At 42.0% G+C, this 13,484-nt stretch overlaps 1 protein-coding gene across 1 annotated transcript in view; it reads left to right on the plus strand.

Annotated features, from left to right (window-relative positions):
- The window catches only part of capn5b (calpain 5b), a 53,608-nt gene extending 41,418 nt beyond the window's left edge, over positions 1-12,190 (plus strand). The window contains exons 8-16 of the mRNA XM_085470959.1: positions 831-1,024; positions 3,953-4,030; positions 4,955-5,150; positions 5,235-5,357; positions 5,446-5,642; positions 6,894-7,015; positions 7,124-7,177; positions 8,244-8,380; positions 11,738-12,190. Coding sequence (XP_085327085.1) covers positions 831-1,024; positions 3,953-4,030; positions 4,955-5,150; positions 5,235-5,357; positions 5,446-5,642; positions 6,894-7,015; positions 7,124-7,177; positions 8,244-8,380; positions 11,738-11,920 — 1,284 coding nt within the window. The 3' untranslated portion in view covers positions 11,921-12,190. The remainder of the gene's footprint in view (positions 1-830; positions 1,025-3,952; positions 4,031-4,954; positions 5,151-5,234; positions 5,358-5,445; positions 5,643-6,893; positions 7,016-7,123; positions 7,178-8,243; positions 8,381-11,737) is intronic.
- The last annotated feature ends 1,294 nt before the right edge of the window (positions 12,191-13,484 follow it).

Below are 13,484 nucleotides of genomic sequence, written 5' to 3' on the forward strand. Positions count from 1 at the left end.
TGACACCAGCCCTCTGTATGTGCAAACTGTCCTTTCTTCTTTTGCCACAAATCCCCCATGACAATCATCTTCACCCACTCCACCCTGCCTCGGCTCTCTTCTTCACCTCTCTGGTGCACTGTCTGTTGTTTTGGATGGTATTTAAAATCTCTCTATTCCTTGCATCTTCAACTTTCAAACCTGCTTCTACGTACTTTCATACTCTTAATGGATACTTTATTGATCCCCATGGGGAAATTACTTGTTTTCTCTGCATTTGACCCATTCACTCAGTGAAGCAGTGGGCAGCCCACTAAGCAGGCGCCCGGGGAGCAGTGTGTAGGGACGGTACCTTGCTCAGGGGTACCTCAGGGTAGCCGTTAAGTGGATTCGAACCGCCGACCTTCCGACCATGGGGCGATCACTCTTGTGCATACCTCCACCTCTCCAGGCTGTCTTCCACCTGCTCCCTCCTCTCACCACAGATCACAGTGTCATCTGCAAACATCGTAGTCCACAGATACTCCTGCCTGACCTCTTCTATCACCCTGTTTATCACCACTGCTGATAATTAGTTCTAATTAACAGACTATTAAATACTAGAAAATACATTTTTAACTAACCAAAACTGAAGCACAAACCTCAGGGATGGGATAATACTAGTGAGAATTCCTTTAAAAAGACTTTAAAGGAACAACAGCACAAACACACATTTAAGAGGTCCCTTAAATAGTTTTGTAGACTGCCTCAAGTGGCCACCAGAGGAACTGCTTTTGTGTGTTAGCTTTGTTTGTTAGCATTCTTTTCTTTTGTCTAGACTGACAGAGGCATCTGTGTTTTCTGCTTTCCAGGCGACCACAATAGAAGACATGGAGGCGCGGCTGGACTGCGGTTTGGTCAAAGGCCACGCCTACGCCGTGACAGATGTACGGAAGGTGCGGCTAGGTCACGGACTGCTGGCCTTCTTCAAGTCGGAGAAGCTGCACATGATCCGCATGAGGAACCCTTGGGGGGAGAAGGAGTGGAGTGGCCCTTGGAGTGACAGGTAATCACAACACTGCCACCTGCAGGCAGGAAGATAAACTACTGAAGCTCCTCAGTCTCTAATCCTACCCTGTTAAAGGTAATTGAGCTGTCTTCATCTATCATTACTCGTAGCAGACATCTTACCTCTGTGAGTCAGATGTGGAGCATTCCCAAAACAATGTATTTTGCCCGTAATAGGATACGTGACCGTGTCACGATCAATTTAACCAATTACATAAATTGAAAATGTCAAAGTGCGCCAGTCCCTCAGAATTTGACTCACGAGGTTTCTAAGAGACGTAACATGACGAATGATTAAATGCCAAACGACCGAACAGAAAGCAATCCATACATAAGGTCCAGGACACAGAGAAAAGAGGAGGACAATGGGAAATGTCATGTAGACAATGAAAAATGGAAATGCAATCAAGCTAATGGGCCGCTGAGCAAAGAAGAACGGCTAAATTCAGCCCAGTCGGAGAGCCGCTTGTTTATGAAAGCAGCTCAGACGTCCTCGAGAAAAATGTTTCAGCTCAGGAGTGGGTAAAACGGAAAAATAAATGTGCTTGCTCCTCGTCTCTGTCTTTGAATCGTGAACGGGCAAATTCGGTGAAACAAACAGGGAGCCGGTAAAGTCGGATAATAACAGACTCTGAATTATTGATAAGGCTGAAAGAGAGACAGCTGTTATTAAAGAGACGTGAGTCATCCCTCATCATTCACTCACTGTCGCTGAATAATTCATTCATGGTTTGATAAAACCCGTTACTGTAAATGGTGGCTGACAGACCGCTGGACGTTTGTCAGGGCATCATAAACAGAGACATAAACACAGAGCTAATGCATCCAGTAAAACACCTGTGTTTCCCCTGAGCACTGAATACAGAGGAAACCTTGATGTGCAGGTATGATTCACACGGTAATAAATACCACGACTGGTGCTGTAAAATAGAGCTCAGGAGGGAGAGACGCGCGCGCAATTCATTTGTCTGAACTCGATACAGCTACTCAGAAATAAACTTTATAGCTGTGGTCGTTATAAGTCTTGCAATTAATATTTATAATATTCTGTTAATAATTTAAATGTTTTTCCTCTTCCCCATATTTGAGGTCCCACCATTTTCATAGCAGGCAGATGTATATACTATTATATTATATATTGTACATATATTTATTAGTTTCAGATGTAGCCATTCTTGTATTTTGCTTGTTTACATTATTGTATTTTGCACAACTCTGTTGCTTGTGAAGCTCGCACACAAGAATTTCACTCACATGTGCTGTACCAATGTACCTGCACATGTGATGTGACAATAAAAGTGATTTGATTTGATTTGATTATATTATTTTACTAGTATGACTGTACGCATCTTAAATTAAAGTTGTATGGTTTAAATCTGCTAATCTTGTGTAAATGTGTTTACTATTACCCTTAGGGATTATTTGCAGTACTCTGAGGGTAACTTAAGGTTAGCTATGAAAGGAAATTTTGCACTGAAAGTAGCAGAAAATAAAAATTGAAATATTTCGAGTGACAAAGACATGTTTGAAGCAACAGATTGCAGGTTTTTCCTCACAATTAAAGACTTGGGCAGGATTTATAAAACAGTATGGTAACGCAGGGATGAGTAGATCTGTTCAGTTTTATTTACAGTATGTAACGCTGAATCACAGCAACAGTCACCTCGAGTTGCTTTATATTGTAAGGTAAAGTCAGTAATACAGAGAAAACCCCAACAATTAGACGACCCCCTATGGGCAAGAAGAAAGCCAGAGTTTAATAATAACTAATGATTAAATGCAGAGAAATGTCTAAACACGGGTGATGGAGAAGACAAGCGTGAAGAAGAAACAGTCCTAGTTAATTAAAAGAGGCCTGTTAACTAAAAGAGGATTCAGATACACTTGATTAAGCCCTAACGACAAATGTTTTTAGCCTAATCTTAAAAGTAGACAAGGCGCCTGTCTCCCGAATCCAAACTTTGAGCTGGTTCCACAGAAGAGAGGCCTGAAACCTGATTGCTCTGCCTCCCATTCTACTTTTAAATATCCTAGCAACCACAAGTAAGCCTACAGTCTGAGAGCAAAGTGCTCTTTTGGGGTGATTATAGTATTAACCACAACATGGTTTATGTAAGTCAAATGCTGACTCGACCAGGAAAGGGATGATCAATAAATCGTGCTTAAGAAGCATTTGCAGGGACAATTTTCATTTGTTACAAAGAAGTTCTTTATGGATGTCGACTTCTGTCTTCCCACTGATTGTTGTACATATTTCTGGCACTTCCCCCTGCTGATAGTAGCAGCTCTGACAGGTAGACGTGGGCTTTCATCTCCACACTACGAATGCAGTGTCATACTAGACTTCAACAGGGAGCAGTTGGCTCTGTGCAGCACCTAAGCTGAATGAGAACAGTAAAACAATCTTGGATGTTGGTTACTTGAAAGTATAATTACGTGTTCAGACATTATTTTTTGAGGTCTCATTTGTAGGCTTGATTTTTGCTCGCCCAATGGTCCATTTATAGTTGGTCTTTTAGAGGCTTAAAGGTGTTTCGTTTGTGCCATTTATCCAGCAAGAGGTTGTGAAGGCTCCTGTAATGTGTGCTGCCGTCACAGAGGAAATAAATTGATGATGAGCAGGGGGAAATTAGCTGTCACAAATGATGAGCTCAAAAAGATAATGCTCAAGGATCCCCCCTCCATGTGCAGCACCTGAGCCCCCCGGGCTCTGTTGCAGGGGTTGTGTAAAACCAACACACGAGACAGAAGATAACGTGTCAACTACAGACGTCACCCAGAGCAGGTCCAAATGGGTTCAGGTCATGAAACAGTGAGGCCTTTTACTAAAATCTGACACACTTATACAACAAAATTAAAGTCTACCTCTAACAAAAGCTCATTTCACATAAAAGCCTGTTTGCTCTTTTGTTTTTGCTCCCTGCAGTTCGGAGGAGTGGAACAAGGTGAGCAAGAGTGAGAGAGAAAAGCTGGGCGTCACCGTACAGGACGACGGCGAGTTCTGGTGAGAGCCTGAAAAAAATACACCCACAGTCATTTTGTTACATTAAAAAAAGGCTACAGCACTTTTATTTTCAGGCACTGATGTTTGGGCCGCAGGAACAGTTTGACATTTTGAGCTTATTTTACTTCCTGCTGAGATTTTTGATGTTTTGATCCAAAGCTAAAGCAGATGGCCTATCATGTTTGATGTCACAAAGGTAGATGCTCATACTACGGACATTATATTTTTGACAAACCCAAGGTTAGGACCAATGTGAAATGTATCTGTTTCAGGGGTTGAACTTCAGAACTGCTGTTCTGGGAAGACTAGAATGTGAAACGCACTTCTTCCTGTTTTTCATTGTTTAATTCCCTGTGATGTAAATGAACCGCATAAAGATAATTAAGCAATTAAACATGGTCTAAAAGTATACGCATTTCTGTGTTGTCCTTTTCTTTGGCACCAACCTCAGAATGATGAGGGGAAGGCAGAGACATGAATAAGGCCTTCAAATCACCTCTGATATATGAATAGCTCTTACAGTGAAACTAATGAATTTCTGTATCTCACCTACAGGTGGGTAGTTTAGCCAAGCATCAAGAGTATAAGCTAGCCTGGCTTAAGCTCATTTATTAGTTTATTTATTACTTTGTTGCTTTGTTGCATGTATCACTAAAGAAAGAAGTCAAATTAGAAATAAGATTAAGAAGGTTATCTTCATCGTGTCAAATAAAATGATGCAGTTCTTCTTCAGAAGCCCTCGGCACTCAAACTTTAGGCTCATTTTATCTCAGCTCTGTACATCCTAACCATTTGCTTTGCTCCTGGTTTTGTTTCCTCTGCTTTTGTACCTGTTCAAGATCTTCTTCTTTCAAGCTTTTTCCTCTAGTTGGTATCCACTCTCTCTGCTCTCTTCTCTCCTCTTTTCCTGCTGCCCTCCTGCAGGATGACATTTGATGACTTCTGCCAGTACTTCACTGACCTGATCCTGTGCCGCCTCATCAACACCTCCTACCTGAGCATCCACAAGACCTGGGAGGAGGAGGTGATGAGGGGCTCCTGGGTCCACCGGCAGGATCCCCTACGCAACCGATCCGGAGGCTGCATCAATCACAAAGCCACCTTCCTGCAGAACCCTCAGGTCGGTACATGTCGTGGTTTTGTCTTTAAGAACTGTGTGATCAGTGCTGGACTGTGATGCACCGTCCTCTTTTTCTCCTCCTAGTATGTGTTTGATGTGAAGAAGGTGGAGGACGAGGTGCTGATCTGCTTACAGCAAAAAGAGAAGAGAGCCACACCAAAAGAGGGCAAATCAGAAAATCTCGCAATAGGCTTCGATATCCACAGGGTAGAAACACCCACACGTAACCGAGAAATCTTCACAAAGCGGAACCAGGAAGTAAACCTGTGATAGATCTGGATCTTCTCCTTCACAGGTGGAGCTAAATCGGAAGTACCGTATGCACACAGCCCAGCAGAAAGTAGCAGGTTCCATCTACATCAACTCACGCTGCGTCTTCCTCAGGAAGGAGCTGAAGGAGGGCCGCTACGTCATCATTCCCACAACCTTTGACCCCGGGCAGCAGGGTGACTTCCTGCTCCGTGTCTTCACTGATGTGCCTTCAGACTGCAAGTAAGTGTATGATAGTCTTACATGTGGATGTAAAGAGCTACACTCGGAGGCTTTACATCTTTAGAGTCTCGTCAGAGGCTGATGCAATTGGATACATTATTGGATGAAATTGTACTTCCTGTCAGTCACTTTACACAGTTACTTCTGCAAGAAGTAATTTTTTTGAATACTCGCTCCAAGACCTCCCATTTAATCAATAGTTAACACTAAACATCTGCCTACACATCTGGACAAATCATGGGCTTAATGAGGGGAACAATGCTTAATGCTTGGTTCTGTGTTGTTCTGACCTGTTTATTATCAGCTTCCTTCCTTGCCTGGCTTATTTTGATTTTCTCATACCAGTGTTGTCCTGTCTAGCTTATTTCAATCATCTTATGCCTGGGTTTCAGGTATCTTCCCCGGCTTATTTTGATTGCTACCTTGGTTTAGGTTTCCAAGGTCGGGGTGACCGTGGCTCAGGGGGTTGGGAAGCGCATCTGTAACCGGAAGGTCGCCGGTTCGTTCCCCGGGCTCTCTGTCCTGGTCGTTGTGTCCTTGGGCAAGACACTTTACCCTACTTGCCTACTGGTGTTGGCCAGAGGGGCCGATGGCGCGATATGGCAGCCTTGCCTCTGTCAGTCTGCCCCAGGGTAGCTGTGGCTACAATTGTAGCTTGTGTGAATGTGAGAGTGAATGAATAGTGGAATTGTATGGGACAATGCACTTTGTTCATATCAGTCTTAGACCCACTGTTGCTGTTAGGTGCTTTGCACATTTCCAGTTTTATCTTAGGCCGTTTGAAGCTGGTGTCCTGCTTAGAGTATACTCTTCCGCTCAAAGCCAGAATGTCTGTATTTCAGCCATTATAAACACTGTTTAAGTCTTAATATAAAATATATATAATTTATATATAATATTTTCCTGTCTTTAATTTTAAAAATGATTTATACAGTGTATGAGGACAGTTACAGTCCTACATTTACACCCATTAAACCAAATTGATTCCTGTAATAACACAACCACAGAAATTCTGCCAAGGAATTCATTCATGTTAGCTTAAGAGAAGGACTGCTTCATGCTGCGTTGATACATCAGCACAGTAACAGATAGTAGATAATTTTTCACCTATTATTTCCTGTTGCTTTTGGGACTGCCGACCAGAACCTGCTGCTGAAGCACTGGCAGCGTTACAGAGGCCTGTCACACTCCAACATGAGGCATATCTGTGTTCATACATCCATGTACCTGTGCTGTCTTCATCTTACTCAGAGAGCTGACCCTGGACGAGCCTCCTCAGACATGTTGGACGGGGATGTGTGGCTACCCTCAGCTGGTCACTCAGGTCCATGTACTGAACGCTGAGGGTCTGCAGGGACAGGACTCCAATGGAGGTCGGTATGAGGACTCCAGTCGGTGCGTAGCAGACGTAACCTTGCCTGACATTGAGTGCTGTGTTTTGTATTTGCATGTCAATGATGAAGTGCTGTGAAAACCCACAGAGCTGCACTGCCTCAATCCCAAAAAGAGAGCGAGAGCCCAGAGCAAAGCACGAGGTACCTCAGCACCACCCGCTGAGATTATTTAGCTAGTGTAGTGTCTACAGCCTGTAGTGTGCCGCAGTTATGGCTTAAATCTCTTACTGTGTGTGTGTGCATGTGTGTGTTTGTGCGTGCGTGTGAACTAACTGCTGTAACTTTAACACAAAGGTTCATGTGATTGTAGCGTCTTATAGTATGCTTCTGTTAAATAAGTAAATCAGCGCTGAGCAGTCAGTGTACACCATCCCCCAAAAAGTCGAGCTTTATTTACATTTACTCCACAAAGAGCCACCAGAGCGAGCAGCTCCTCATGTTTGATTTGACAGATTTTACTTTATTTTTACCCTTCCTGAGATAAAACTGTTCAAATCTTTTAATTGTTAGGCAAATGTGTAAACCACTACAGTAAGGAGCCACTCGACAGGGGGTCATTAACTGTTCCGATACCAAGTAAATACAAGGGCCAGTTTTGGTTTTACTTTAAATTTATAAAGTTAGCTTATGTAGGGGATAGCAGTGTGTCATGACTTAAGAGATAAATCAATGAGTTTCCAAATCCTGAACACATTTAATGACCACCATGTGTCTGTCTCTAAAGCACTTTAGTTCCACCTCTCTTAATAAAATTAGATTTGACAGTCAGTACAAAAGGGCTCAGATGTTTTTCATAATGCATGTTTTTATTTTCCCACAAAATTATTCAGTTCAGTGGGCTACATGCTGAACAGAGGATAGAAACAAAGTATCAATTCATAATGCCAGTATCAGTCCGATACCAATACCAACATTGGTATCAATACTATCATCGAGCGCCCACTTTAACTGCTTTGTACATACTTATAAAGCATAAGTGGAGGCAGAAATACTAGTTTTTTGTTGCTGTTTTTTAATTAAATAGTATTTTCAAATGTAGAAGTCCAGAGGTATTATCAGCAAAATGCACATTGTTAATAAAAATGTCCTCTGTGGCTGTTTTTTATTTATCAGTGTACTATATTAATACATTTTTTGACATTTTGCTGGTTTTATCCCGGCAGAGCTATTTTAAACTTTTAGATATTTGTTCATTTTTTTCTGACAGCTGTAGATCCCTACGTCATCATCACCTGTGAAGGAGAGAGGGTTCGTTCACCAGTTCATAAGGACACACGGTGCCCAAACTTTGACATCAAAGGCCTGTTCTACCGCAAGAAGCCCAAGGAGGGCATCCACATCGAGGTGAGCTGTCACTCTGCAGTCCGTAGTGTGAAAGGTTGAAGAAAAAAAATGCAACTTCAAATTTGATTTGTTCTTTATCCCTCAGAAACTACAGCTTTTGGCCAGTGGCCTTTGACAACTTTCACATTTATACATGGCACCAAAATGTAAAGTGCACATCTTCTGAACAGTAGCTATAAGGTTACTAAAAGGTTACTGTTTGCTTACTTTGGATTTCATTGCATAGTTTCACTAAACTCAAATCAAGGTAACAGGATGAGAAAACAAAGTCTAGGAAGTCTTGCTATATACTGTGTGTTTATTCTGCGATCAGACCATTTTGTAACCGCTTTTCATCAGGCTCTGACAAACACATGGTCACTCTAAATTAAATACTAGCCATTTGAGTTGTTATATAACCCACATAGGGTCTTAAAAATCATCAGATTAAAGCATAAACTCACCTATATCAAAGGAAAATGTGCAAAAACTTAAACACCAGCAGGTGTTTTATAAAAGGAAAATAACAATGTTCCAGAAAAGGGAAAAAGCTCATGTTCATATTGCCACTACATGTAAAATAATTTATATATAAAGAAAATAAAAATAAACCTACAGAACAAACATGTTATTATGCAGACATAATATACGCTGTACACAAACAAAAAGTAGCAGTAGAATTCAAAATACAGGGTTATCCAGCCAGTAAAAATCCAATACTAAGAATTGATCACATTTACTGAGAAATAAATGTTCATAATCACAAATTTTAAGTTTTCCTCAGGGGCATCAAACTGTTATTAACCCATTAGGTAAAACATTTAGATCTAACTACCGTAATTCTTGAACCATTGGTGCAATTGAAAAATTCCAACGGTTCCTGAAAGCATCAACTCTGTGCTTTATCAGTGATATGAGGGTCGTGATGGTAATCCCAGGTAGGGCGCCACATTCAGCGAGGCTGCTGCGACACTGTTCCTGGAATTATTGTAATAATCCTGATATCACTGAAAAGCAACAGTTCCCCGCTGCTTTCGGGAACTGTTGGAATTCTTTTATCGAGCAAGTGGTTCAGGAGTTACAGCTGTTACATATGTTGAAATAAAACGTTGCAAAACCTTACGTTTCGCCACATTCATCGCTCTCTGGTCTCACGTTGACATCCTGTGTGACAGCGCTGTATGTGTGTGTGTTTTAGCATTTTGTAACTGAACACGTGGGAAATTTGAGTTGAAAAAAAATTGACTCCTTCAGTACATGATGTAGACGATCTACTAGGCATGAATAATATATTTCTTATATTTGTAGATGTGTCAAAACATCTTAAGTATTCGCAAAGTGAAAGCAAGAACCTAAATACACAGTCGACAGTGACGGCTGCAGAAAAGTGGGAGCTAGCTGCAGGAATAATTTGGGTTGATAGTCCCGCGGCACTTGTCTTCATGCAGAGTTTCACAGCGTTTCATCGCTTGTCTCATTTTCAGTCCTTTTTCCCTTTATCAACTCTCTCTTTGAGCCTACGGGACGTGAGAATGAGGCTGCTAAGGATGTTTGCAGAGCATCCATAACTAATCAGTTACAGGCTCCATATCAGGCGACACGTGTAAACCAGTGTATTTGTGAGGGAGGTTATTAATAGTAATACGATGTTGGATTTGCTTGTTTAGAGCTGTGAAATTGTTTTATTTGTAACACAGTGAAATGAAACCATGAGTGGGCATTAGAGCTGGTAAATCATCTGTATTTACACACTGTTAGCATCAGAGAGAGAGACATCATTCATTTAAATAAATAAGAGAGTTAGACAATCACATGAGGTATCCTTCATGTTGTTTTTCACCAAACAATCTAAAAGATGGACAGATCAATTCAAAACTGAGTAAGGAGACCTTCATTGAGCTTATTAATTTGTCCAGTAGAGCTCCATTAAAAACCCAAGTGTACTTAATGATTCATTTTATCATTTTCACTATTCATCCGTGGCCAGTCCCCTCGCTTTTACTTTGGAAATTCAGTCATTCTAATCCCAGTTACACATCCCACGTTTTCAGGATTTCAAGATTTCAGATTGCAGTCAACTGAGGTGTTTTCTTAGCCCTTCTAATTTAAGTGCATAATCTTAGCTACTGTGGCTGCTATAGGACAAACATGTTTCAGACAGACGAGAGATGATGGCTGTGGCCGGCTGACCTGTTTGTACTACTGTTTGAAATGGATCTGACTGTTAGGCTTTTCCCTGTTTGTTGAAGGCTGTCACTCCATTGTTTTCCTCAGTTGTGAAGAGGCTGTAAAACTTTTTGAAAGCAGAGTTAGAGAACCTGTTGAGGATTTGGTGAACTGTTGGTAGCACTGCCATTTCTGTTGATGTTAGCTGCTGTTAGTCCAGGTTAGTGAAACTGTCGTTGAAGTGGCTGTACCTTTTGTTGAACTAATAAACTCTCATACGATGTAATTACATAGTAATGTGTGTATATGTATGAATACAGTATCCCTTTTTTTACTATTATAAAATGTCAAACAATCACTGAGAGACAGTTACCTTTATGTTTATTGGTTAACGTGTGAATAAGGACTGTTTATTCATTTCATTTTGTTATTTAATAAATGACATTTTCTTACTATTAAACAAGCTTTTAATAGATTTCAGAAATATTTGTTTTATTGTTTTAAATCAGCGGTCCCCAACCCCTGGGCCATGGACCGGTATCGGGCCACGAAAGTTGAGGCTCGGTCGTGAAATGTATGTTTTTCAGGGGTTTTATCGTTAACTCGGTTTCCCTGGGTCTTTTCCCGTGTTGTAGTTGTGTGTCTTATTTTGAACGAAATATTTACACGTTACCATAGCGACCAGAGAGCATTAAGGGTCAGAGAGGAGGATGTTACTTTCAATGTTTTTGGCGCATTTCAGCAGGATGCTGCTAATAAAGTTACACAATTACACAGTGAATTCACTTTTATTATTATATTTCCAAAATACCACAGTTTTTGTCTTGGTCGTATCATTTTATTTTGTTGCATTTATCCGCAACACCTTAAAGGCCAATCCGTGAACATATTGTCTGACATTAAACCGGTCCATGGCGCAAAAAAGGTTGGGGACCGCTGTTTGTGACATGTGGTTTAATTTTTAAACAGATACTCTGACATATAAGTTTCAAACGACCTGTGTGAGTGAATAACGGAAAAAAAGGTTCAATATTTCTTCGTGCTGCCTTGTTTCCTCAGTGTTTTACTTCTCTCCTTCCTAGTGTCTTCTTTCTTCTGTCACTTTCTCTCTGGTGTATTTCCTTTGCTGATTCCTCCTTTTTTGTGCTTACTGCCTTTTGTCTTTTTGTTTCCTTCTTTCCTTTCTGACTTCCTCCCTTGAGTGGCCAACAGATCTACAACAAGAACATGATCGTGGACACCTTCCTGGGTCAGGTGATCTTGTTCAGCGACCCCAACGAGCGCCAGGAGCAGCACACGCTTCACCTGCGCGACAAAGGCAGCCGCCAGGACAACGACCTCCCGGGCACGCTCACTGTGCGCCTCATCACGTCCACCACGCTCACCAACATCTGAAGCGGCAGTTTATACGATTGCAATGATCGAAGCTCAAGGTGGCGTACGAACCGTGCCCGCCGTTCACCTTCGCCGTTCATCTTTTAACCGTCGCGGGAGCTCACTGTGTCTTTTTTTTCCTGCCGCTTGCGTGCTCTGTGTGTCTCTGTTTTCCTTTGCTTCCTTTAGCTTCACAGGGTTTTATTTTTGAAGGCCTGCATCTGTATATCCTGATGGAAGCTGTACAGGGGGTTGTACAGACTATTTTTAAATACATTCCTGTCAAAATTGTTCATCAGTCACAAATTTGTTCTTAAAGTAGCAGAAATCTCTATCAGAGCAACAGTTTAAGAAACTGATGAAGTTTTATCAGATTTTTTTGCTGTTCTGACCCTTAATTACAGACTTGTTTTTATTTCTTCTTATACTCACACACACACACATATACATGAATATAATACATATGCAGACATCTCTGCACTCTCCATGCATGTGCCACTGTTTCCAAGGGCTATGCATTGCCTTAAGGCTGAGTTTGTCTCACCTCTTTGAGGAGACGAGGGGAGGTGGGTTATGTTGAATACTATTTATCTTAGCACAGCCTTGGTTTAGTTTTTTCTTTGTCTCTAAAAGTTTGCATTAAGCCCTGCTTTTTGCCATCGTGTTATCAGCTTCTGTCTCCCAAATGCTCTTTTATGACTGTGAATAATCCTCCCGCCCAGCCAGCCAGCCCAACCACCCAGACACCTCAAGTCTTCAGCAGTTTGCCGGTGCTTTGGAGAGCATGCAGCAGTCTGTCACTTTTTGCGTTGGACTTCAAAGCCAACAGCAGCTCTTCTCTCCCCTCGACTCAGTGCTTTTTCTGTGTTGTTCTGTGAGCGCACCCGCGTGTGTGAAGTCTTGCCTCCCGGTTTCCATCACTAGCATCATTCGAGAATGCTTTCCGTCGCCGGCTGCTATGGACGATCTCTAAACTGCATGGCTTTTAAAAAGAAAACGAAAAAACCCCGAAACTCTCTGCCTGTGCTGCACATCTCTCTAGTCGTAGCTTAGCAGCCGGTGCTTCCGATAGTGCTACCCCCTTCCTCCTCCCCATGCAAACATCTTTCCTGTCCAGTGGAGTGCAAAGATTCACCCTGACATAAATCAAGTGCTTTATGGGACCAAAGAGGAGCCAGGCCCCCTTTTCAAACCGGCCTAGCCTGGCCCGGCCCGGCCCAAGCCTAGCGACAAACCGCCACCCCCTGTGCCACATCATCTCTTAACGGCAACACCACTGCCTGACGCTTCCTCTGACTTGAGTCTGTCGGCCCGGGCCAAAGACTCACGCCACGTGATCCCGAAAGACAGCAGCTCTGCAAGCGTGAGTGTGTGAGACTGTGTATGTGTGTGTGTGTGTGTGTGTGTTTGAGTGAATGTCATGTTATACCTGAAAGAAAAAGATCACAAAGGAAAGGTGTGAACCGAATAGTAAAAGGGACCTTTTTTGAAGGGAAAAAACACACCTTGCACTTTATTTCTTTAGCTTTGAGGGGTAAAAAGAAAAACCCTCGGAGACTACGGAGAGAGAAAGGAGTGCTTTAGC

Source organism: Copadichromis virginalis, linkage group LG10 (assembly GCF_057382275.1).
Source record: "Copadichromis virginalis isolate Kocher_CV1m ecotype Utaka linkage group LG10, C_Virginalis_male_GT1.1, whole genome shotgun sequence".
NCBI classification, from domain to species: Eukaryota; Metazoa; Chordata; class Actinopteri; order Cichliformes; family Cichlidae; genus Copadichromis; species Copadichromis virginalis.